Source organism: Leptodactylus fuscus, chromosome 7 (genome assembly GCF_031893055.1).
Source record: "Leptodactylus fuscus isolate aLepFus1 chromosome 7, aLepFus1.hap2, whole genome shotgun sequence".
Lineage (NCBI taxonomy): Eukaryota > Metazoa > Chordata > Amphibia > Anura > Leptodactylidae > Leptodactylus > Leptodactylus fuscus.
The window spans coordinates 30,967,814-30,995,309 of NC_134271.1; the positions used below are offsets into that span (position 1 = coordinate 30,967,814).

The 27,496-nt window shown below is 45.3% G+C and overlaps 2 protein-coding genes across 5 annotated transcripts in view; one reads left to right on the forward strand and one right to left on the reverse strand.

The window, feature by feature from the left end:
- Positions 1 to 19,111, reverse strand: part of MUS81 (MUS81 structure-specific endonuclease subunit) — a 62,354-nt gene extending 43,243 nt beyond the window's left edge. For 2 of the 4 annotated variants that reach the window (XM_075281562.1, XM_075281557.1), the window contains exons 1-2: positions 18,791 to 19,111; positions 5,020 to 5,072 (exon numbers count right to left, since the gene is read on the reverse strand). The gene's annotated coding sequence lies outside the window, so the exon portion shown is untranslated. Of the gene's footprint in view, positions 1 to 5,019; positions 5,073 to 6,009; positions 6,174 to 6,259; positions 6,280 to 18,790 lie in introns of those variants that run through there. The other 2 variants (XM_075281560.1, XM_075281559.1) reach the window with 2 other exon arrangements.
- CFL1 (cofilin 1) lies at positions 18,353 to 26,370 on the forward strand. The gene is made up of 4 exons (XM_075281566.1): positions 18,353 to 18,509; positions 20,004 to 20,311; positions 24,707 to 24,783; positions 25,355 to 26,370. Exons 1-4 carry the CDS (start codon positions 18,507 to 18,509, stop codon positions 25,462 to 25,464), a joined length of 498 nt encoding a protein of 165 aa, XP_075137667.1. The 5' UTR covers positions 18,353 to 18,506; the 3' UTR covers positions 25,465 to 26,370.
- The last annotated feature ends 1,126 nt before the right edge of the window (positions 26,371 to 27,496 follow it).

The following is a 27,496-nucleotide window of genomic DNA, read 5'->3' on the forward strand; positions in this document are numbered from 1 at the left end:
ATCGATGCGTGTCCACACCACGTATTTTCCTACAAAGTTGGAATGGGATTTCCTAGAATCTTATCCTCATTGCTGTGACTGTAAAACGATGCGTTTTTTTTCCCGTGGCGTTTCCACCAAGGGTGAACCGCAGCGTTTACGCCACGCGGGGCCCTGGCCTAAAGGACTTTTGGCTATGCACTTTATGAGGGGAATTTAAAAGGTGAATTCTGGCCTATAACGCACAATGTCGCATCTATTTCCAACTATCTTGACAAGGAGGCGTGATATAGACAAATAGGGGCGTGGCTTAAGACACCACAATGTGCCCCACGTTAAAATGATCATCCGGCATGAGGCACTGTGACAAACATCTGCTGCATCGGAAAACGTGGACTCGATGGGTGGACGTCTGTGTCTGGGTGGGTCTGATCGCCTGGATCTAACCATGTGCATTTTGACTGACAACGGTGAAGAAACGGCTGATCGTAGCGAAAGCCTGCGCGGAAAATATCAGGGGAGGGGCTGCCAAAAATGTCAGGATTCTGCTGAAAATCACAATTAAAATGGCGAATTAGTCCAAGCCCTTCACTTCTTTGCCCAGCCTTATAGGTGGTGAGGATTTTGGCTGCAAATGTTTATTCGACGTCGCTTAATCCATAGTTACAATTGACGCCAACAGATTCTCAGTGAGGATTTTGTGGGATTATTTTATGCCATGTATGAAATCTCTCTTAGCTGTGTGTACAAGTGCCAAGCTACAGATACCTTGATGATTTAACCACTTGCAATCCTTTCTAATTCAGTTTTGGCATGAGCGCCGTCTCTTCACAGTTAGGTATTATACAGACGTGTGCCGTCCCTGCTCCCGGAATAGAGGACAATGAGGAGGCGAGCGCTCAGACAGCCTCACCTGTTTTCTTACTCTGGCAGGAAGCATGACTCAAGTAGAAATGCAGCAAGCAATTTCCTAGCCGTGATACTCACATCCTGTCAGGGACTCGCCAAGAATATTCATTCCGACCTCCATCTTCAGCTGTCAATGACTATATATTACAAGCGTCACGTGACTACTGGCCTGCTCATACTATCTAGGAGAGCTGTATTAGAATATTGTAACATGTAGGACCGCTATACAACACTATACTCTCAGCAAATGGATGTTCACATCATAAAATCACAATAATGCATCTAAATCATTAGTAAAATGACCGTCACTGAGCACATCTATATACAGCATCATAGACGTTCAGCTACCGCAGACCATAGGGTGCAATATCTTGGAATATCAGGTATGGGCACAGTATTACCAAAATCATAATCAGTCTATATACACTTTCCTTAAGTATGACTGTTTTATTGGTGCGCTGCCAGAGTATGTCTGAGCTGTTACCACACTGACATATTGTGTGACACATTGGCACACATCACCACACCCATGTGCAGAAAGAAAGGCTGGTAACTTACCATAGATATTTAGGCATTCTCATGTACACTTAAAGAGGTCGTCCAGGATGAAAAAAAAATATATTAAAGCAGGGTAAGGTGGAATTTGCAAAAAAAAAAAAATACGCACCTGTCTTCGATGCTCCGGTGTCTCCCATCTTGGTGCGGGCCCTCTGCTCCACTTTCTCCTTTTGGAGGAGGTCCTCGCCGGCTGTGGCGTCCTGTGTCCTACACTGAGGATGCTCATTGGCCATAGTAGCCACTTGCGGCAAGGAGTTCCGCTGGAAGAAAACATGGGAGCAGCAAGGCAGGACTGCAATGGGAGACAGCAGAGCACCGTGGAAAGGAGTGTAGGATTTTTTTTTTTCTCACCTTCCATGGCCTAAAATAATATTAACAAAAAAATATATATATATTTATGGGGTGGGATTGGTTCCTGAGCCTGCGCCATATACAACCAGCACCTTTCATACATGGAGTGGGCTTGGTTCCTGAGCCAGCACCATATTTTCCCTGCACATGTAATGGGGGATGTTGGTAAGGAGTTAAAGCTTTGTTAAAACTGTGTGTTCAAACCAAGCCCACTCCATATATGTATGTATAAAAAAATTAAAAGAAGACAATTGTGTGGAGTACAGACGCATTGAGCTATATGTTTAGTTTTGCTTTTTTTTCCATTTCTTTGTGACTCCAGCTTTTCTATTCAGTTTGTGTAATTTTTTTGACATAGAAAAGGTGCAAATTATGGTGCAGTTTGCAGACTCCTCTTCATGTAGCGATCTTATCAAGCATAGATATCATTTTCTGTCTATAGGACGGCCCCAGATGTGCGAAATCTAATAAAAAGCTTGTAATATGAAATACTGGTATTAGTTAAATGTGGGTCTTAGTCCTTTGAAGCAGATTCAATCTCTGAATTGAACATTATATAAAAATATAACACATTATGTTATACTCCAAATATGCTCTGAATGTTAAGTCATTGACTCTGCACAGACCTTAAGAACAAGGGTGACACCAGCAGGCTACCACATACGGTTTAAGCACCTTTAGGCCGGGGCCCCACGGGACGTAAACGCCGCGATTTGCCCGCAGCGGAGACGCTGTGGGAAAAATCACGGCGTTGTACAGTGCAGGCAAAGTGGATGGGATTCATGGGAATCCCATCCCCACTTTGTGGAAAAGATCGCAGTGCGGACACACTGCGATTTGCAAAGCCATTGCGGCTTTGCAAATCGCAGAATGTCAATTATATCTACAGAAACACCTGCGGCTTTCCCATAGATATAATGTTAAGAGAAAGTCTGCAGAGGAAAACTCTGTGAACTTTCTCTTAAAAGCGCTGCGGAAAGAACCGCAATGCGTTTACGATTACGGCCCGTGGGGCCTTATACTTAAAGGAACCTGTCAGTTTGCTTTTTGCTACCATAAACTGGTCACATCATGTGCAGGATGAAGTAATTCCCTTTCCATTGGTTTCCCTGTAACCTTTCGGTGGCAGGAAAGGGAAGTTATAAATGTATAAGGCATGAAAAGTCCTATCTAAATTACCCTACGTAGTCGGGCGCGGGGAGCAGCTTCTGGGGGGTAATAACACCCCCTGGCCATGACCTCACCGTTCCCTGATCACTTCCTGATGTCACCAGGGAGATGTCATTAATACGCAGGAGGTGTTATTACCAAGTGAGACTAGGCCGAAGCTGCCCCCGCCCCCCCTGACTACGTAGAGTTATTTACAAAGGACTTCTCAAGCTTCATACATTTAGAACGTCACTTTTCTGCAATAGAAAGGGACACCAAAAAGGGAAGGACTTTATCCTGCACAAGAAGGGGCCGGGTTATGGTGGAAAAACCACCTGACAGGTTCCCTTGAATAAAAGAAGGGTTAATCATTATTGCAATAATGCAATAAGTGCGAGATCCTCCTTGAGCTGTAAAAGGATATTTACTAGGACAGAGTTGGAAAGAGCCAATATTCAGAAATCCACCTATGAAGCTCTAAGACCATTGCCACATCACGTAACCTGCTGTGATATATCAATTACACAGCAAATAATCATGACTAATACCGAAAAAAAAACCTTAACTGACATGGCATAGGGCAATGGATGGCCGTTTTAATGGCTTCTATATATATATATACTGGGCCTGAATTAGGGTTTCACACACAGGCTCCTCACAGATCAGCTCTTTTCAGATCCCGCAGCATCTTCACTAAACACCAAGCGCGGAGTATGTACACCATGTACACTATGTTTGGTATTCAAAGCTGAGATTGAGCAACAAACATGCCACGTGATGACTATAGGTGATGTCACTAGCTTGTGAAACAGAAGTGCTGATCTGTGGGGGTCCTGTGTGCTGGATCCCCACCGATCAGATATAGATGACCTATCTTAAAGAGAAGTAACCCGACTCTTGCTAAACCCCTTTACTCCTGAAACTACAAAAAAATAGATAAATGAATAGCGACGTATACCTTAAGAGCATAAAAATAAAATATAGTCATCCAGGTAAAAATGAGCCCTTGTACAGCTTTGTGGACTGTAAAACTGTAGTAATATTAAAAAGGAAAAAAAAGTTCTAAATATGGTCAATGTGATTATTCCCCATCAGAATCAGAAATCATATATATATTCATCTAATTTTATGATGTTTAGTATTTTACATTTTGAGGGAAACCACACTGTATGAACACAAATACAATATTGGTCTCAGTTGTAAGAACTTTAACCTGTAGCAGGTCGAAAAACATCATAAAGGGGCTATAAAGAAAAGAGGCGTGAACACCTGGGATACGGCTGGAAATTTCCCTCCCTGGGCAATAGCAGCTAAAGTTACATACCAAACACTCCCAATACTATCTCCTCCAGGAATGACTAGAAGTACACACCCTACCAGGGTCCCTGCGTCACTGTACAGGTACGTGTAAGGTAGAGAGGGCAAAGGGCAGCAGGCTGCAGAGAAAACCCTCCTACAACAGAAGGATTGAATCTACAATATACCGCCAGTCCCAGGATATTGTTATACAGAGGGATAGATAGATAGATAGATAGATAGATAGATAGATAGATAGATAGATAGATAGATAGATAGATAGATAGATAGATAGATAGTAGATAGATAGATGATATGTGGTTAGAGATAGATAGATAGATAGATAGATAGATAGATAGATAGATAGATAGATAGATAGATAGATAGATAGATAGATAGATAGATAGATGATATGTGGTTAGAGATAGATAGATAGATAGATAGATAGATAGATAGATAGATAGATAGATAGATAGATAGATGTAGGTTCTTGAAAGCTATAAGCAGGTGCATGGTAAAGCTATAAGCAGGTGCATTGTATTGCGGTATATAATTATATATAACGGCATTATCATAATCACTTCCTCTAGCCGCAGGCACATTCCAAAAAGATTGCACAATGCTTGGCATGTCTCTAGACATATTTCTCTTCTTTATAACTTGTATAAAGCATTTAATGTACAAAGTAAACAAAGTAGTGTAGAATGAAGACTCTGAGCAGAAGCTAATAAGAGGGAAGAGTCTATAGTGCAGAGTTGGAGGGTACGGCCCCATTACCTTAGTCTGGATACGGTAGCAGCTCTCCGTCTAGGCTGACGTCCCCGGTGGCTCTGGAAATAAACAGAGAGTCTGTCAGATTTTGGTTATTTATTAAATTTGTACATGCATTATCTCATGCTTAAGTACAGTACTTATATCATCTATTATTCATATACTGTAGAGTAAAGGATGCCTTTCCTGGGTCAGTGACTGCTGATCCTCAGGATAGGTCATCAATGTGGGATAGATGAGGGTCAGATCTCCCCCTTGATCAGCAGAAAGACCCTATGGCGGGCAGGTCCTCCATTACACCACTGAACAATTAGGCCTTATTCCACGTCCACATTTCACAAACATTTGAAACGACACCACTGACTCACTAAGTAACATGGGATGTAATCTGTATAAAGTAGTGCCAATGCCCCCTAGAAATCTGCAGCTGCCACTTATCTATGGAAGTGTTGTCTCACTGCGGTCTCTAATAGTCAGATGCCTATGGTGTACAGAAGGGGAGAACTAGAGGACAGCTCATGACCTCTGACATGGGAACAGGAAAAGAAGACAAAACCACTTGGCATTGCTGGAATAGAACCTGAGGACTATTATGTCAGGCTCCTCATGGCTAGCTTCCTGTAATGCTCCATGCGCGCGCTGTCAGTGTCCTCGCCGGGTTTCTCACAGATAAAATCCTGCCCAGTTATTTTCTATGGCCCCCTATACATGACTGTATATTATCACGTGTAAAGGGCTGTGAAACCCAATGGTAATAAACAACAGATACGCTGCTGTCCGGGTTTTTTCAGGACACAAAAACGCGCAGTTCATCCAAAAAAAGAACAGCAACGGATCCATTTTTTAAAAATTTTTTTAACAATGATGTCTATGGAAATGGATAGCCATCCATTTGTGTCCCGTTTTTTGCATCCGTAAATCGGATGTAAAAAAAAACATGATCTGAACAGACCCTTATTTAGTACAGTTGCAGTAATTTGGGCAATCCATTTGCACCTTCGCTGTTGCTCTGATTGTTCCTTGTCTTGAGGACAATAACTCTTTAGGATTCAGTGTTCCCCTTTCCCAATTCTCAACATATCCTAAATGTAGCAGTCAGGCGCATCTTTCTGTAAAACCGCCACCGCGCTGCCTCTACCCTGCAATAGTCGCCTATTCACATTAGGATACAAGTCAGACACTACATAGCATGGCCTCATACTAGTGACACCTCCCTGCCCCCGCACTGACTAGCTGTAGGGGTTACATGTCTGTGTCCAGGCGTCTATATCAGAGTAGGGGGCACATAGGGGGGCTGTGACTTCTTTTATACCATGCTAGCCATTTTTCGAAGACACAAATGATGAGATTGGACAGCCCCTCTAAAACCCAGAATCCCCTCCCCCAGAAGACACGTATGAGGGAGCGCAGACACCTCTCACCATGACTTCCTCTTATTACTGTATTTTGGGGTGAGCACGCATGGCGCAGTCCCCCGTTTATATGTAGAGGGCGCTATTGGCAGAGGTCTATGATAAATCCCGGTACAAGGACAGGTGACAGCACGCGTTACCGCATAGCTGCTGCCGGTAATTAGCGGCTTTACACTACCGCACAATGGCACGCGCCTCCTCCCTCCCCCACCGCCCAGTGTGACTGGACACCTTGTGCGCAGGCGCGGCGGAGAATGTTTAACGCTTCCAAAAAAGGAAGTCCCAGGCGCCGGTGTGTCCCCGCCCCGCAGCGGCTGACGCGGACAGGCCACGCCCCTGCAGCCTGCATACCCATATTAGGACATATAGGGCAACCTTGCGCCTTCCAGCAGAATGCAAGAGATCAGCCCGTCTGGTGTGCACAGCGCCCCCACCCCCCTCATGTCAGTGGCCGGCACCTGCTCCATCACTGCGTGGCTTATGTAACCACACACACTGCACACAGCGCCATGTACAATGCAATACATACAGGCTTTAGTGGTACGTCCGAATAGTAGGCATTGCCAAGTACGGGGGGGGGGGGAGGGTTGGGATGGGGGCAGATGTAGAGTGGATGGGGGGGGGGGTACAATCGTCCTTGGGGTCTCGTCGTTCCCCTGATCACACCTCACCGCATAATACACAATGTAACCCTATAGGAGATGACTGACAGCTCTGTATACAGCAGAGAATAGGATCAGATGAAACCAATCTGTGCTATAGCGCCCCCTGTGCCGTGTGGGCAGCTGAGGCACGGTCTAGGACCACACACATGTCTGCTAATGTCTATGAGAAGAGACCTGACTATATATGTATCAGAGGCTGAACTACCAATGTATACAAGACACCTATAATACTGTATACACTACATATAATACCGCCAGCTGTGCACTTAGCCCCCAGATCTTGTCCTGACTACTTAGAGATGACAGACATGACTTCTCTATGTGCTGAGGTCACAGTCCCATCTGGATAGGGCTGAACATGGTGCTATCCTTATTACTTGCATATATATATATATATATCTTTCTATATACTGCAGTACTGATGCCCTGTCTACACAATATATCTCCTCCCCGTGTAATATCTCTGTGGTGTAAGGGGGACACAGGCCTTCATTCACCTCAGCAGAAAAGAGGTTTTGTGCACATGGCAATGGCTCACAGTTTCCCCTGTTTCCTGGCAGACAGAGCCGCAGATTTAGTCACTTTCCAGGGTGGCAGGAAAGAAACACCACATTGTTAGTATATATATATATATATATACACTCCTGGATGGGCAGCCCCGGCTGATGTCGCCCAGAGAAATCCTGAGACGCAGCCCTCCTGTCAGCCAGGACACAATCCCATGTATGACCATCACCGGGGATTCTGTTCATCTAACTATTTCTGACAGATCCCATGAGATCCGTCAGCTTTCAGTCGGGGGCTGCTGACAACATCAATAAGAATAATTGTTATAAGGGGAAAAAATTAAAATTGACAGAAGAAAACACTATGAGGGTGCATTCACACTGAGTAAACGCTAGCTTATTTTGTAGAGTAAAATTACACTTGTAAATTTTGCTATCCCATTGACTTCAATGACATTTTACAGGCGTATTTTTGCAGGCGTATTTTTTACAGGCGTATTTTTTACAGGCGTATTTTTACACTTGTAAAAAAATATCATTGAAGTCAATGGGATAGCAAAATTTACAAGTGTAATTTTACTCTACAAAATAAGCTAGCGTTTACTCAGTGTGAATGCACCCTCACAGTGTGAACAAAGCCTTACAGAGTACCTGCATTTACTGTAACCTCAATGAAGTACATGGTCTGGTATCCAGGGGAGGGGTGGGGGTTGGTATGAGGCAAGGACACTTTTTAGATCTTTGTTACCCCCCCATTGGTTAAGAAAAAGGGACAACTTACCCCGAACAAAATGATCCCAAGCTGCAATCTCACAATACACCCACAACCAGAATTGTATGTAATGATCTGTCACTGATCTTATGGTAAAGAAGAATTTACCTCCAAGACCTATGGGCCATTTAAAGGGGTTGTCTGAGATTCAAGAAAGATATCTGTCCATAGGATAGGTCCTCAGTATCAGATGGGTGGGGGTCTGATACCCAAACCCAGCCGTTTACAAGGTATATAGCTGGGAGAAGCTCTGCTGCTATTGCAGTTCCTTGGCGTCACCGCTATGGTGTACGTCTATATACGCCGTATACAGTTTCTGGCTCGATTGGAAGATTTCACCTTGGCTAGTCGAGACTACATGTATGGCCCGATTGTCCAAATCTGGTATATTATTTGCCACTATGCACAAGTGCATTGTCCTGTTGGTCTGGTCTCATATAAACAAAGCCATATTCTGCCTGATCGTACTCGCAGGTGTAAGGCCGGGCCTAAGACCACAACGAACAACCTTCTCTGGTCCAAAGGCCACCACATTATCATACACAACCACTCCCAAGTGACTGCAATAAAACGAACAGAGGTAACACCACATGATACATGTACCCTTGTCTGTAACACTACATGACACATGTATCCTTTGTCTGTAACACCACATGACACGTGTATCCTTGTCTGTAACACTACATGACACATGTATCCTTTGTCTGTAACACCACATGACACGTGTATCCTTGTCTGTAACACCACATGACACATGTATCCCTTGTCTGTAACACCACATGACACATGTATCCTTTGTCTGTAACACCACATGACACATGTATCCCTTGTCTGTAACACCACATGACACATGTATCCCTTGTCTGTAACACCACATGACACATGTATCCCTTGTCTGTAACACCACATGACACATGTATCCCTTGCCTGTAACACCACATGATACATGTATCCCTTGTCTGTAACACCACATGACACATGTATCCTTGTCTGTAACACCACATGACACATGTATCCCTTGTCTGTAACACCACATGACACATGTATCCCTTGTCTGTAACACCACATGATACATGTATCCCTTGTCTGTAACACCACATGACACATGTACCCTTGTCTGTAACACCACATGACACATGTATCCCTTGTCTGTAACACATGATACATGTATCCTTGTCTGTAACACCACATGACACATGTACCCGTCTGTAACACCACATGACACATGTATCCCTTGTCTGTAACACCACATGACACGTGTATCCCTTGTCTGTAACACATGACACGTGTATCCTTGTCTGTAACACTACATGACACGTGTATCCTTTGTCTGTAACACCACATGACACGTGTATCCTTGTCTGTAACACCACATGACACATGTATCCCTTGTCTGTAACACCACATGACACATGTATCCTTTGTCTGTAACACCACATGACACATGTATCCCTTGTCTGTAACACCACATGACACATGTATCCCTTGTCTGTAACACCACATGACACATGTATCCCTTGTCTGTAACACCACATGACACATGTATCCCTTGTCTGTAACACCACATGATACATGTATCCCTTGTCTGTAACACCACATGACACATGTATCCTTGTCTGTAACACCACATGACACATGTATCCCTTGTCTGTAACACCACATGACACATGTATCCCTTGTCTGTAACACCACATGATACATGTATCCCTTGTCTGTAACACCACATGACACATGTACCCTTGTCTGTAACACCACATGATACATGTATCCCTTGTCTGTAACACCACATGACACATGTATCCCTTGTCTGTAACACCACATGACACATGTATCCCTTGTCTGTAACACCACATGACACATGTATCCCTTGTCTGTAACACCACATGACACATGTATCCCTTGTCTGTAACACCACATGACACATGTATCCCTTGTCTGTAACACCACATGACACATGTATCCCTTGTCTGTAACACCACATGACACATGTATCCCTTGTCTGTAACACCACATGACACATGTATCCCTTGTCTGTAACACCACATGAAACATGTATCCCTTGTCTGTAACACCACATGACACATGTATCCCTTGTCTGTAACACCACATGACACATGTATCCCTTGTCTGTAACACCACATGACACATGTATCCCTTGTCTGTAACACCACATGATACATGTATCCCTTGTCTGTAACACCACATGACACATGTATCCCTTGTCTGTAACACCACATGATACATGTATCCTTGTCTGTAACACCACATGATACATGTATCCCTTGTCTGTAACACCACATGACCCATGTATCCCTTGTCTGTAACACCACATGACACATGTATCCCTTGTCTGTAACACCACATGACACATGTATCCCTTGTCTGTAACACCACATGATACATGTATCCCTTGTCTGTAACACCACATGACACATGTATCCCTTGTCTGTAACACCACATGATACATGTATCCTTGTCTGTAACACCACATGACACATGTACCCGTCTGTAACACCACATGACACATGTATCCCTTGTCTGTAACACCACATGACACATGTATCCCTTGTCTGTAACACCACATGACACATGTATCCTTGTCTGTAACACCACATGATACATGTATCCCTTGTCTGTAACACGTGATACATGTATCCCTTGTCTGTAACACCACATGATACATGTATCCCTTGTCTGTAACACCACATTATACATGTATCCCTTGTCTGTAACACCACATTATACATGTACCCTTGTCTGTAACACATGATACATGTACCCTTGTCTGTAACACCACATGACACATGTATCCCTTGTCTGTAACACCACATGACACATGTATCCCTTGTCTGTAACACCACATGACACATGTATCCTTGTCTGTAACACCACATGATACATGTATCCCTTGTCTGTAACACGTGATACATGTATCCCTTGTCTGTAACACCACATGATACATGTATCCCTTGTCTGTAACACCACATTATACATGTATCCCTTGTCTGTAACACCACATTATACATGTACCCTTGTCTGTAACACATGATACATGTACCCTTGTCTGTAACACCACATGACACATGTATCCCTTGTCTGTAACACCACATGACACATGTATCCCTTGTCTGTAACACCACATGATACATGTATCCCTTGTCTGTAACACATGATACATGTATCCTTGTCTGTAACACCATATGACACATGTATCCCTCATCTAACCTATATGCCTTAAGTATTTATAAGGTGTAGGTTCCACTTCCAGGACACCCACATATTAGGAGAATGGACGTCCTCTCCCCCCTCCCCCTACAAGAGGAAGAGCCTTTGTACTCATGTGGTTGTCTTCAATGAAGATATTGTGGTAAAAGTTGAGCATTTCACAACCACAGCCACTTTATATCCTCCTTTGTGGAGTGCCAAACCGGGGTCAAGGGACCCTGACATGGCTGCACGGTGCAAGATCTTCACCGACTCATCCTTGCCCTGGGTCTAAGATCTCCAAGTACACCCTGAGCCTCCTCTGCCTGGAGGATATAAGTGGATTATTAGTACCAAGATACATTACTTAATATTTGGCATTGGCCCAAAGCGTACGTTACAGACATCTTCTCTAGGCTGCATTGTACTAGATTGGTATCATCTGCAAAAAAATGGAAGCAGCACTATAAACCCCATTCTCCTCTCCAACTGGATCCTAGACTTACCTCACAGACAGACCTCAGTATGTGGGAGCCCAGGGCTGTCTGACACTGTGATCTGTAATATGGGGGCACAACAAGGTACAGTTCTTTCCCCTTTCCTCTTCACACTGTACACTGCTGACTTTAGGTACAACTCATCTAGCTGCTACTTACAGAAGAACTCCGATGACTCCGCAATAGTAGGCCTCATCACAGACGGAGAGGACAGGGAGTACAGAGACTTAAACCGGGACTTTGTGCATTGGTACAACCTTAGGATTAAGGGAGCCTTCACACGGAATAAACGCTTGCTCATTTTGGCAAAATACACATGTAAAAATACACATGTAAAAATACACATGTAAAAATAAGACTCCCATTGACTTCAATGACATTTTACACGTGTGAAGGTTCCCTAATGCTGGCAAGACCAAGGAGATGGTGGTTGACTTTAGTAAGTGGAGACGTGCTCCAAAACCAGTGGACGTCCAAGGGACGGGCACTGAGATAGTCAAGACCTATAAGTACCTGGGTGTGCTCCTCAATAATAAGCTGGACTGGGCTGATCACCTGGAGGCGCTGCACAGAAAGGGTCACAGCAGGATCTACCTGCTCAGGAGGCTGAGGGCCTTTGGAGTCCAGGGGACACTTCTTAGGGACTTTTTTGACTTTGTGGTAGGATCAACAATCTTCTTCAGTGTCCTGCTGGGGGAGCAGTATACCAGCCAGGGATAGAAATAGACTTGACAGGCTGATTAGAAGGACCAGCTCTGTCCTGGGGAGCCCCCTGTACCCAGTACAGGTAGTGGGTGACAGAAGGATACTGTCTGTAGTGAGCTCCATACTGGAGAACAACTCCCATCCCATGTATGAGACCGTGATAGTACTAGGCAGTATTGTCAGTGATCGACTGCTTCACCCCAAGTGTGAGAAGGAGCGCTATCGGAGATCCTTCCTTCCAACCACGTCAGGCTGTACAACCAACACTGGGCTAAACGTGGATAACTCCATACAGAGAACTGTAAGATCCTGACGTTGTGCTATCCCTCCTACTCTGTCACCTTGCCCTCCTGTCACTGTAATGCCTCTATACGGAGCTTTTTGTATTATTATTGTATTCTCCATGCTGCTGTAACACTGAATTTCCCCCTGGTGGGACTATTAAAGGATTACGGTATCTTCTCATCTCTGTATCTGTAATAAACCAGGTGACTACACAGCAATGTTACTAGTCAGGGAGCAGCTGGAGAGTGCTGTGTATGACACAGAGCACACTGCAGGCCAGGATTGTACAAGGCCTCTTCTGCGTTACTTCCTATATTGTAAAATCTTACGAAATAGTAAGGTTAGGGAAGTGAACTGTGCGAGCCATATAAGGGGATCTCAGAAAGATGCAGCCATGCAGAGCTCGCAGAGCTGCAGCACATTGCAGGAGATGCTTCACTGCTCACACAGCAAATCCAGGGGGCAGTCATTCCTCCTGAGCAGGCACAGACCTCAACTAACTGCAAAGTAGCAGACAATGGATCCTGACTGTATCCCGGCAGCAGTCTGTACATATAGGCCTCTTGTATATTACTGTGTGATGGGTTACGGAACGTATATCATACAGTATTCTGCACGTGTGATCTGAAGCCCCCATTTATAGGAAGTGCTGCTATACACAACATCTATGTATTAGAGATCACACATACAAGGGATATTTATCCCCAGATACAACTATAGCTATAGATAATGTAAAATAAGGGGCTTATCCTTTTATATCTCTGTGAGTCTAAAATATCCTTCACTAAAGTATACGGTTGTCACAAATACTGTATTTAATAGGACCCTCCACAATCCCTAACACTTTGCTCTGCTGATACTGGCACAGTTAGAATTTTTTCTCTAACCCCCACCATTCCTGAGCAATCACTACAGTCAGTGTCAGCACTCAGTATGTTAATTAGACTCTCTATAGGGGCTTGGCCAAAGCAGACAAACTGGACCCACCCACCTGACAATAGACAGCCTAAATAACATACTGTGATTGCTCAGGAACGGTGGGGGCTAGATAAAAAATTCCAACTGTGATGAAATCAGTGGAGCAGCGCCTATTGCAAACAGTTGGGGGAAGTGGTGACAGGTCCTCTTTAAAGGGAATGGCATATAGAACAATTTCATACAGTATCTATATTAAAGGGATCCTATCATTGGATACCCTTTTTTCTGACTAACACGTAGGAATAGCCTTAAGAAAGGCTATTCTTCTCCTACCTTTAGATGTCTTCTCCACACTGCCGTTCAGTAGAAATCCCACTTTTCTTCGATATGCAAATGAGTTCTCTTGCAGCACTGGGGGCGGGCCCTAGCACTCAAACAGCACTGGGGGAATCCACAATCCTGCAAGAGAAAACTCTCCAGCGACGCCTCCATCTTCTTCTGGAACGCCCTCTCCCTGCGTCTTCTTCCGTCCTGGCTTTCAATCTTCTAGGCTTCGGGCAGAGCCGACTGTGCATGCCGAGCCACAAGAAAATGGCCACTTACACAGTAAGCTGATGTAAGCGGCCATTTTCTTGTGGCCCGGGTATGTGCAGTCGGCTCTGCCCGAGGCCTAGAAGATTGAAAACCAGGATGGAAGAAGACACGGGAGAGGGCGTTCTAGAAGAAGATAGAGGCGGCGCTGGGGATTTCTCTCGCCGCATTGGGGACGCCCCCAGTAATGTTTGAGTGCTACGGCCCGCCCCCAGTGCTGCAAGAGAACTCATTTGCATGAAGAAGAAAACCAAGATTTCTACCGAACGGCAGTGTGGAGAAGACATCTAAAAGTAGGAGAAGAATCGCCTTTTTTAAGGCTATTCCTACGTGTTAGTCAGAAATAAAGGGTATCCAATGATAGGATCCCTTTAAGTCTCCCATCCTAGGCTGTCATCGGTTTCACTCATGTAATAACTGAATTAGCTCAGGGCACATGTGGTAAAGTCACTCCTTGTCATATATTCTTCCTGAATTCCCCTGGGTCTTGGAAGTGTCCAACTAATATAAAACTTTTACCATTGTTATTACTTATCTTACTCCGGTATGAAATCCTATTCACAGTATCCACACCAATACTGCTAAGTATGCACACAGTCTTATCTAAAGCCATAAACTCTGCAGTCATCTACTTTCATTACAGTAACCAAAAAACTCCTGAAATAATAGCAGCTTGGATAGGACATCTTATTGATTTCAGCGGTCACAGTAAGGTGATCTCTCGCTGCAGTCAGGCTGTATACCATCGTGGTATAAATGTATCTGTACCTGACAACTGAGAGACAGGATACTGAAAAATCCCATCAGGGGTGAATGAACACCATAAAGAATAGCCAGTCACTCAGTACGCATCTGTATCACAACCATTAAATACTAAAATGACCCAGCTGTAAATCTGCAAAGTCATCTATAGAAAGCGTGTTACTGTCCTGGAAGGGCACTAGTGAGGAATACTGCTCAGTCACCTATAGGTGTAACAAGATTCTGTGGCTTAAATGGGAGAAATATTGTTGTGTGCTAGAAAAATAAAAACACAAGGCCCTCTAAATGCAAGTCAAAAGTCTAGCAAAACCAAAATGTAGCTGGTTTTCCCAGTTGTAACCGCAATAATAATTGACACGCTACATGTGCAAAACTCACAGTGAAGACAGTTTGAGTTGTGTTTTTTTTCTGCAATGTGTGGACGTGGATGTGTGGATTTATTTAAAAAGGACCTTTCATGGATTTGGGCACATGCGGTGCGCCCTGGGTGAAGAGCTATCGGTGCCGGTACCGTAGCTCTTCACAGTCAGAGGGGCATTTCTGACAGTCAGTCAGGACCGTCCTTCTGCTCAGCAGCGCCTATAGCGTTGTACTGTGAGAGCGGGGAGGAAGGCCCCCACCCCTCCTGATAATACTCGTTAATGGACGAGTACTGTGAGAAGAGGGAGGGGGCGTTCCTCTGCTGTGCAGAAGGATGTTCCTGACAGAGTGTCAGAAACGCCCTTCTCAATGTGAAGAGCTACAATATCGGGATCGATAGCTCTTCACCCGGGGCACAGATCGGGAAAGCCGACAGTGCGCTGAATTCAGCGCACTGTCGGCTTTCCAGCGGTATATAACACTGCTTGTGCCCAAATCCATGAAAGGTCCTCTTTCATGCCCTCTAACATCGGCCAACGTTATGTTATGATTGAAGAGATATCAGTGCCTTTCGTTTCAGTATTGATATCAGTGCAGTGTAAGGTAAGTTCACACAGAGTTTTTTGGTCAGGATTTTGAGGCCATAGTTGCCTCAAAATCCTGACCAAAAAGACGGCTTGAAATCAATGGGAGCTGGTCAGGTCTGTTTTCCAGGAGCGAGATGCTCATTCTTCAGGCGGATTCGCCTCACGATTCGGCCTGAAGACACTCCCTCCTCCCATTCATAGGAAATAATGCGGAGTGGAGTGCGCGAATGGATGCCGGTGCAGTGCACCGGCATTCAGTCGCGGCTACCCGTTTTTTGGTCTGGAACCTGAGGCAGCCTCCGCCTCAGGTTCTGGACCAAAAAACCCTGTGTGAACTTACCCTAAGAAGGACCTCACAGCTCAGTGTTATAGGTGGGTGGTAAGGAACCTTGATGTCAATAATCAATCCAAGACCATCAATATCAGATTGGTGGGGTCGGATTTCTGGCACCCCCGCATATCAGCTGATTACACTGGCCTTGTGGATTATTTTCGGCATCTGTGACTTCACTTCCATTACATGGCCTTTCTACAGCTCAGTCCCATTCATGTACTGATGTAATACTAGGCACATCCACTATACTCTGTGCCTCTGTGCCCTTTGTCGGTGGAGATGCTGGATGTCTGCCCCCATCAATCTGATAGTGGAAAGGGCTTTGTAAAACTAATGAATGTCTATACAGTGCAGTTAAAGCACTAGAAATGGTTTTGTATCCCCACACTTTAAAGGGGATTGTATTGTACAAAAAAAGGGCAACTCCCTACTCATACACCCTATATATTAGAACAGAGCCCCCCAATATGTCCCCTTTTCTGTCGGCCAAGGCAGAGGGCTGCTGGTCTCTCTGGGGGATCCAGCTCACCCAAGCTCCAAGCAGATAGGTGATACAGTCTAGTGACATATTAGGGTTATCTGCTGCACCTCTATGGAGCACTACCTGCTTTTTTGGCGATACCTACAGGAGAACTTTAGTCGGTTCTGCAGATATCACCCAGTGAGATTTTTACTGTGCTGTTATCTTGCATTTTTATAGATATTAGAATCAGCCATATTGCTAACATACGGTATGTAACATCAACTATAAAGGCAGATATCTGCAGATCTCTACAATTTTAGGTTCATGACTCTACTTTGTGTCTCCAAAAACCTACACCGGCAGTGAAGGGGTTCAGGCGCATTACCAGCGCTGCGATCCCATTGATGGGAACCATCAAACAGCAGCAGTGCCTGATCTTTTTTGGGACCATGAAGTGACTAGATTCTGCTAGGTCTATACTAACCTCTCCAGGCCGTCTTCCAATAGGAGCGCAGACATCTTCACAGATCTAGGATTCAGCTGTCCCGGCCAAATGGCCATTATGTGTCATATGGGCAATGGGGGTGCAGCAGGAAGGTCACATTACTTAAAGGGGTTGTCCAGCCTCAAGTTGATTTATCCTACTGAAGGTAGAATAGCATTGCTGTGGTTCTGGGGATATATAGTATATCCGCGCCAACCATCTCATGGATGCGGGGGGGCTCCAGACTAAGTGGGGGAGATAAGGATTGGGCAGATGGATTTCCAGTCCTCTCATTGTCAGCTGGGATAGGCCGCCATCGGAGCAGCACTTACTCCGCTTTTCCTGTTTGTAATACGTGCATGCTCAGCTGACCTAAGTATGCCTGTGCTTTGTAGGGTCATGTACAGTCGGTATATCACGTGTATGGCCGAGCTACACATCTTACAATGGCAATACACGTCTCTGTTATGAACTGTATACCCTCCCCCTATAGTGTAATTTCTAAAACCTAGGGGATGACCTAGACCTGTGCACCTCACTAAGCAGGAGGGCTATGGCTGCTGCGGGGCCCCTCACCCACACTGACACAGCACTGAGCACATCCAGCAGCTCAGGCTCAGCATCCATATTGCCTCAGGCCTGATAAAATCCCGTTATCAGCGCTGACCCCACCCCATGTGTCGCTCCAGTCAGCACAAGCCCCTCCCCCCTGGCCAGCAGATGCCTACAATATTCGGCCTGCCCTGCGCGCGCAGACAGGAAGCCCCGCCCACTTCATTGTGCAGCGCTTAAAGAAAGCGGAAAGAGGAGACGCAGAGACTTCATTTCGGTGTGAGTCTGTCACGCAGCAGCAGCAGCAGCCCGGCCTTTCTCTGCCGCCTCCTCGAGCTACTGTCCGCCTTCCCCTCTTATCTCCAGCTCCCTCAGCCTCATCTAATCCGAGTAAACATGGTGAGTAGACCGGCCTGAGCCGGGATAGCTGCGGCACATTTTGGAGGGTCTACGCCCTGGTCCAGCTGTCCGGGCCGCTCCCTTATGCCGCCATTTTCTGCGACCCCCTGTCAGTCAGACCCTTATTAATTTCATTGAATTTTTATCTGCAGCCGCCGGTGTGTAAGGATGTCTGCGTCAGAACGTGACCGGCAGGGTAGCGCAAATTGGGCAGCGGATGCTGCGGGGGTGGCCCCGGTATAAGGACCGGGCAGGGGGGTACGGAGGTGGCTGGGTCTTACCGGTGACGTTTCATGTGTAGTGAGCGAGGCCGCTGGCAGGGGGCGCGCCCGGGGACGCGGTGTGTTGGGGGGTACGCGCTTTTCTTCTTGCCGGGCAGATGAAAGGATTGTAACGGAGCGCGCCGGCTGTAGGGTGTGGCCTGGTGAATTAGAAAGATGGCTCCTCCCCCTGTGCTAGAGGGCGTGGTGCAGGCTGCGCCGGGGCCGCGCACTCCTCTCAGTCCACCTCACTAGGCGCGGCCCCGGCACACTGCGCACTTTGTACCGCGTTTCCGCTGTGTTCCCGGGCCGCGCACTTCCTTCCTGCCTTGTGGCGAATGCTTCCTCAGCTCACGCCTGTGATGGCCGCCGCAGGCTATGCGCTCCATCAGTCTGTCATCAGCGTGTGTGCTTAGTGAAGAGCGGTGGCTAGCGTGCTGTCTGCGCCACATGCAAGGTGATGTGCAGGGATTTCACCGCCTGCTTTACGGCACTAAGAATCTTGTGTGACTGTAGATCAGATCCATCTCTGAGGCCCTGAGTGAGATCAATGGCGACTGTAGTCCGGTTACAAGTCTAAATCTCTCCTTATAGCTATGGTCCCTGTGCAAGAATACAAGTATTGAGCAACACAGGCTGGAAACTCCTTGAAGTCCCTGCTCATTCTGGGATGGAGTCCATGGCTAGACCTGCTGAGTCTCTGATGGCTGTCAGTCATGTCTACTCTACGTCTAAGGCTGCAATGAGTCTATGGGAAAGGTGTGTGTGTGTGTGTGTGTGTGTGTGTGTGTGTGTATATATCCATGTGTAGCACACGCTGCCTGGGGGCTGTATACAGCTTCACAATCATTAGTGCAATTAGGAAAAGCTTGTATACACTGTAGACCCAACACCACCTGATGCGCAGTGTATACAGCGTCTGATTAAGATTCCTTAAGGAAATGTGGATCAGTGCCTGGCTTTGTACTCCTGGGACGTGCTGCATTTCTACGACTTGTGTACTTAGAAGTTGCTGCAAATGTGACGTATTTATATTCTGTATGGATTGTCAGCTGTCCTAACACTTGTGTAGCCTGTGCCATACAAACCTTCTGTAACGTCACTGAATCCCCCCGTACAGTTAGTAGTCCCCTGGCCATGGTGGTCTGCATGTGTCCAGACTACTTAGGTGACTGCTTTTACTTCACCCTTAGGAACATTGTTTACCTTGACTAACTTCTATCTTCTCTTACAGGCCTCAGGTGTTATGGTTTCCGATACTGTGATATCAGTGTTCAATGATATGAAAGTGCGAAAGAACTGCGGACATGAGGAGAAAATGAAGCGCAAGAAGGCCGCCATATTTTGCCTGAGCGAGGACAAGAAAACAATTATTCCAGAAGAAAACAAAGAAATCATTGTAGGAGATTGTGGTGACAAGATTAAAGATCCCTACAAGTACTTTGTGGATATGTTACCCTGTGATGACTGCCGTTATGCCCTTTATGACTGCTGCTACGAAACAAAGGAGAGCAAGAAAGAGGACCTGATCTTCATTTTCTGGTGAGATGCTAAAAAAGGAAATGGTGCTATTGTCTAGGAGATGAGTAATGCTACAGGTTGAAGAGATGAAATTGGAAAGGGGTACAGACATCACAGAAGGAAAGATCATTGTCATTGATAAGTGTGTAAGCAATAAAGATCTGACATGTTTATAGGATATGTAATAACGGTCTGCCTGCTGGTACCCATATCAGAGGGGTGGAAGGGCAAACAGGAACTCTGCCAATCATACCTGAGGTATCTATATATACTGCAGCTGGAAAGGTGTCCTGGAGTAGTAGTGGAAGTGATAACAAATATGACATTGTAGCTCCACTTAGCTGTAGGATGTTAATACTGCCCTTGGCCTACATCAGGTAAGTATACCCCCCCCCCCTATAGTCTAATACATAGAGGCTGCAGCAAAAAAATGCACTTCACACATTCATTTTAAAAAAAAAAAAATTAAAGCCCATAGGTAGCTGCTTCTGTATAGCCATACCAGGATATGTTGGATGCATTCACTGGGGGAAAACCTGAGGGATACATCTGCCAGGAGCATGCAGTTGGCGGTAAAAGATGGAAGCAGACTTTTGGCCCAAGTTCCCTCAGATCCCTTCATAAATGGTTCAGTATATCTTATACATTCCCAGTAATGTAGAAATGTTATGAAAACTTCTAAATCAGGGGTCTCAAACTCAGTTTACCCGGGGGCCGCTGGAAGTAGTCTGGGTGAGGCTGGGCCGCTTCAGGATTTCCACAAGCTGCGCATGCTGCAGAAAACTTGGCTCCACCCACTTTTATGTTGACTCAACCCATTCTTTCAATCTTCATGTCCCCCCCCCCCACACACAGTATAATCCTCCTACAGTCACCTGTACATTATGTCCCCACATTAATGTTCCCTTCCAACTGTCCCACAGTATTAAGTCCCTCTCCTTCTGCCCCAGTTTAAACTGGGGGAAACTAGAGGGAACATTAAACAGTGGGGGTAGATGGAGGGGGCAATAAATTAATGGCAGCTGAAGGGGGACACTAAACTTGGGCAGCTAGAAGAAGACATTAAACCATTGGGGTAGCTGGATGGTGACATTAAACTGGGGGGTAACTAGAGGCACAGGTCTGCCCCTATAGCTACTCCCACGGTTTAATACCCCCTCCATCTACCCCTAGTCTCATGTCATCCCTTCATCTGCCCCAGTCTCATGTGGTGTGTCTACACACACACACACCTGCTCCAGTATAACATTTACCTTTCATCTCTGCCCCTAGGTTACTGACACACACCCTCCACCCTGCATCTCATTCCCCTCTCAGTACCTTTAGTTGGCACATCCCTTAATCTTCAGGCCAGCACACCAAGACACATCTCCCTAGTCACATGACCTCTAATGTCATATACAGGTCCGTCATCTTACATTAGTACAAGCTTTCCACCGATCACCCATCGCTCTTATTGCTGTTATAAGGGGGGGGGGGGGGGGGGAGAATCAGAGGAAAGTTTAAGTAGAACACTAAAGGGACATGCAGGAAGCTGCGCGGGCTGGTTGGGAGCTATGTATTGAGGTGGGGGGCTTTAAACTGTTGTCTCGAGGGCTGTGAGTTTGAGACCCCTGATCTAGGTGAAGTAAGCCAAGCATTACATAAACTATACAATGTTTCTTGACTCTAATGGTGGACTTGCAGCTTTCAACGTTGCACAAAATTGACCAGGACTCGCAGCACTTGATGTACACGCAGTGGGCACGCTGGGGCCAATCTTGCAATGTTTTCTTGCATTGCTACATGTTAACCCTTACAGAGCAAGCATGTAATACAGTAGAGCAGTGAGGGCAAACCTAGGTCACGCAGAGCCCCCTCTGCTAGCACATGTGTGGTCAGATTCCCTGTTAGTGAGCGCTGCTGCTCTCAGCTGGTTGTGCAAATGCACATCCAGCCAGAAGCTGTGAGTGTAGGCTGTACGACCTGCAGTGACCTCTGCAATGGCATGGACCTGATGACTTAAGTAATCAGTGCCCATGTGAACAGCAGAGGACGCCTAGAAGCTCTTCAGGTAAGTATATTTGTGTGGGGCAGGTGACTAATGTGGACCATTTCATGGTGTGTGGGGAAGGGGGCTACTGTGGAGTATACAGGTATAAACCTTTGTGGGGCAGAATGTATTGTGTGGGGTCCCCCTCACTATCACATAGGATCTGTTCTATAGCAGTCATATTAGTACAGGCTGTAATAATACTGCACGGTCACTATAAAACAGATCCTGTGTGATGTAAATGGTGAACACTAACTGTTCAAAAGTAGCAAATGCAGAGACCTCTACCTCTCGGTACAAGCTCTGTAAAGCCCCATTCACACGACTGTAATTTGTGGGTCTGTAATTGGCTCCACAGTTTTAAGGTTACACTTCTGTGTTGGCACTCTGCGATAGTTTTCTAGGTTTTGGGTACCAGTTTGGGCACTCGGTCTCAAATTTCACCATCACTGCAATAGGCATGTAACCTAATGACCAGAAAGTGGTGAATGCAGACACTCCACATGCAGTTCAACACTTCTCAGTTTCTTGGACAAGTTTGTTGCCTTTCTAGACTAGTGGTGATTTTCTTACTTGCCACTGTTTTTCTATGTTGTAATGGCACCTATAGCAGTGGTGATGTCATGGGCTGTTGTAGTGATGTGATGACTGCTGCCAAGTTGTGGCTTCTCAGTGATTGGCACATGTGATCAATTCCTAAAATTGGCTTGTAGTTGCTAGTATAACTATGGCAGCAGTGGACATGACCAGAACGAAGCCTGTGGTACTCCAGTGTATGATGCTGACACTGCTATGAGGGGCTTACTGGTGCCTGATGGACCTTAGTGACTGTCTTTAGATGGGTCTGAGGTTGTGCTATGGTTTAACTTGATGTCATAAGGACAATGGCTGCCTCTGGCAGTGCTGTGAGTAGATCCCAACTTGTAGACCCCTAGGGATTGTCTGTCTCTGTATAAAATGGCTGAGCATTTTAAGTGTTAGTCTATAATGTGTGAAATTGTATAAGCCCAGAGTTGGGGTCTGTTACCAATCCCAAAATAAATTGATCTTGACTCCAGTCCTGGTAGAAGTCTCAGCACCTGGTGATGGGATCATACAGGGTAATGGCTGATACTTCAGTGTAATAGGACTGATCCAGCGTCACTTATGACAACTTCCACTAAAGCCTACAAAGCTTTGATCTTCTGTCAAATAACCCGCATGTAACATGGCTTCAGTCTTTAGTAGCTTCAGTCTTCAGATAATCTTACTGCCATCCTATGGGATGGGAATGAGTGTCTATAATGGGACCTTATGTGAGGGTTAGGGGGTTCATGTCACAATCTGCAGTGACTTTCTCCCTTTGTTGTGGTCATCATTTAATGGGTGGCTTAGGCTACGGGGTCGCACTTGTGCTGGCTTCTCCATCATCCAGGTCTGCTAGGGGACCAGAACGAATCCGGCTGAAGTCCTTCTTGCAGGACTTGTCTGCGTTATGGTGGAGACTCTGGCACAGATCTGATCCTAGCCTTAGATGTTGGTATTATATGCTTACTAGCACTCACAATGTTACTACAGCTTGCATAGAAGTGACTTGAATGCCTGTAGCAAGGCTTGGTTATCCACATCCTAGTCCTTGTGTGGCATTGCTGCTCCAGGGTTTGCCACCATGTATAAATCCTAAATGGTTTTTGTTTAGAAGACTCTTAACGTCAATGTATTTGCCTGAAATAAAGGCAGCCAGTTATCTACATGTCACTGATGTAGGTGGTAAATGGGCCATTACAGAAGCAGCCATCACTAACTAACTTCCCCCTTGAGTCAATGTCTCTTCTGAGCTGTTCCCTAAATCTTACAATAAATGTTTCTTCAATGTAGTGACTTGCCAAATGTGTCCATGAGATTATTCCTCACAGGCTGGCACTAGGCCTCATGGCGCTCTTACATGCCCATTGCATGACCTAATCTGGTGCCCAGACAGATTCTATGATGTGTTTGCATTTGTGGCGTATATAAATCCTCTGCTGCTTCTGTATACACAAGAGGAAGAGATTTGTTAGCTGACTTCTAGTTGTATCCTCCAGTCACACAGAAGTCAGATCTCATCCTCTTACATGGAAACCTCTTTCCAGCTTTAGTGTACAACAGCAATGTCTGAAGCTGGGCTCAGTGAGTGAATAGTAGATGCTTGGCTCACACTTTGGGGTAAAAGGTATAACTTAATGAAGAATGTCTCCTGCCAAAATTGCATGATTGGTTACTTAAATGGATATGGGGGGGGGGGGGGGGGGGAGATTGGTGGGCTACACCTGATCGGCCTCCTGGCATTGATAGAATGGCACTTCCATGAGAGAACGGCATTTGGGAATATGTCCTGTCCATTCTAAAATGAACTCTTTCCACAGGGCCCCCGATGAGGCGCCACTGAAAAGCAAGATGATATATGCCAGTTCTAAAGACGCAATCAAGAAGAAACTTACAGGCAAGTACCTGGCACTAACCCTTCTACCATACCAGGCATTAAAGGGAAAGGTCACTTATGTTAAATCTATATTCTGGAACTCTTCACGTTGCGTTTAAGATTATCTAACTTTATTAAAATCCTAAAAATTTTTGCAGAATTCCTCTTCAGACCATCTAGGCTTAGTGGCAAGGTGTGCTGGAGATGAAACTACGAGGGAGGTGGAGGGCAGAGCTGTGAAAGCCCCCTATTGTGACTGTAGTAGCCATGTTCACATCTGCTCCCATATTTATTGGTCTGGTCCTCCAAAAGGACAGACTGCTAATAGCGGAGCCCATTGACAATAATTAGATCTGTTGGGTGTGTTCTTTTACACTGAAACCTCCACAGATGACAAGTCAGACTTGCAGCACTTACTGCTCTGGGGTTTTTGCACCATCACTGCTGGTCTCCAAATGGAGTCTAGATAAGATGTGATCCAAACTACAGCACTAAGTGAGATCTGCTGCAAACGACAGGAGACAGTCAGCATGTGATGAAGCTCAGTGTCAATACATTACCTTTAAAATTGTTTTTTTTTTTTTTTTTTTAGGTATCAAGCACGAGTTTCAGGCGAACACCTTTTGTGACATTAAAGACCGCCGTTGCCTGGCTGAGAAACTTGGCAGCTGTGTTATCAAGGTGGAAGGAGAGTGTGTGTGAAGACCTCATTGCCTCCACTCCGTGTCTGTGCCACTTCTTAAAGGGGCTTCCATGTTATCATTCCCAACAGTGTCTCCTCTTACCCTTAAATCCTACATCCCTCTTGATGCGGAAATCATTTGTTTTCCAGGCAGGCTTCTCCATCAAGCTGTTCCCCCGTTAGGCATACCTGTCCCTGTAGGTTTTTCTTTTTGCCAACAGAGGCAGCTTTCCACTCTAGTCATGAATTCTCTTGCCCCTTCATTCTTCACTTGCCTCCTTTAATTTGAGTTATTTTGCCAAATGCAACCTGGCATCTTCCCCATTCTCCCAGCCGCTCAGTAGTTACAAAGCTAGGCTCCTGTAGATGTGAATACCTTTAATCTAGATGTTATACATGATGCAAATTGTGGATCAAACTGCAACCCCGTAACACTGCTTGTGGGTTCGCCTCTAACATTCCCAGAACAGCTTTCATTTGTCATTCTACTTTCTGCAACATTCCTCTTGTTACCCTCCTGACATTTTCAGGGTATGAAGTACTTGTAGTATTGTTAGGAAACCTCTTAAGAAGCTTGTATTGGCACCTTTATTACTTAATTTGTAGCACAGAATTCCTTTAATTTAAGCAGAACATGGGACACAGCTTCTCGCTCCACTTCAGCATTCCATATTTCGTTTTTTGAAATAGATGGTCGCACATTTAAGTATGTTTTGCCAGTCTCCTCAATTTGATGACCCTTATTTGGACACTCGCCTGTTTAGGGGTCTTTTAGGAAGGTAAAGAAATGCAGATGACTGAAGCCTTTCACCACCTACAGCTCCCTCCTCCCTCAGTCACTTGTTCATTGCGGTCTAATTCCTTTTGTCTTGCGTTACTAATATGGAAGTCATGGCAGATCCAACATTAATAAACAAATAAAGGAATCCTTGTTTCACGTGGTTATTAAAAATAAAAATGTCTGGCACGATTACCACTGAAATGTAACTCAGTTTGCATGCATTACACTGCAAGTGATTTAGTCTATATCCTAACGCTTGTTCCTTTTTGGCCTAGCAGAGTATGGTTGACCTAGCTGAGAACCTTGCTGCTCTCAGACCCTTGAATTCTCCAAGAGACCCCAGACCTTCTCTTCATCCAAGTTCCAGTCCTCTTCATTTAACAGCTTGAAATTTGAGTAGAGATTTCTAGAATCAGGTTTTCTCAAGGGTTAGTCTGAACCCTTCTTAGAAATAGGAAGGCTGTTACTTCTAACATCAATGCTAGGACTGATGCGGTGTCTTCAAGGTCATTAGTATTTCCCCAGACTAGCTTAGAGGGGTTCTCATGGTCAAAATGCTCAATCCTTCAAAGGAGTCCGCTATTACTCCCAAGGTGCAGATCTCAGCCTTGAGTACACTCTTTCATGTTAAATTAGCAGATGACCCTTGGATTATTAGATTTAGGAAGGCTTTCTTTAAGTGTAGACCAGTAGCCACCTCCAGGGTCTTCCCCCCCGAGACTTGAATTTGGTTCATAATACCTTCACTAAGCTCCCGTATAAACCTTGGAAGGTTGTCAGTACGCTCACTTGCTCGCGCTCGCTCTTAAAATAACTACCTTAGAGGCCTGAACCTCGGCCAAGAATTCACCTGTTTTATAGTCTGTGGATTTCCTATCCCAAGGGCAGATCTTCTCTGGTTATCGTTGACTCATAAACCGGTTGTAACTGTCATTTCAGTACCGCAATCTGCTTATCTCAGACACGATATACACTTTAATGTACAAGTGTATGTGATATTTTATCCCGACTCTACTGGTGTCATAGGACAACTGTGGCAGTATTTTTTTTTTTGAAAGAAAGCGTCCAAGGTTTTTCTAATTATTTACAACATATTAGGAATTTTTATAAGGGGTTTATAGGAGTTGCCTTAAGGGAATTCTGCCAATTGGGGGCCTATTCTAACATTGAAAAGACTGTACTGTCCACATGTGACATGGCCCCCTTCATAGCTGATCAGGGGGGTGCGGAGGGATGGACATAAGGATAGACGGTCATGGATTGTCCGCTAC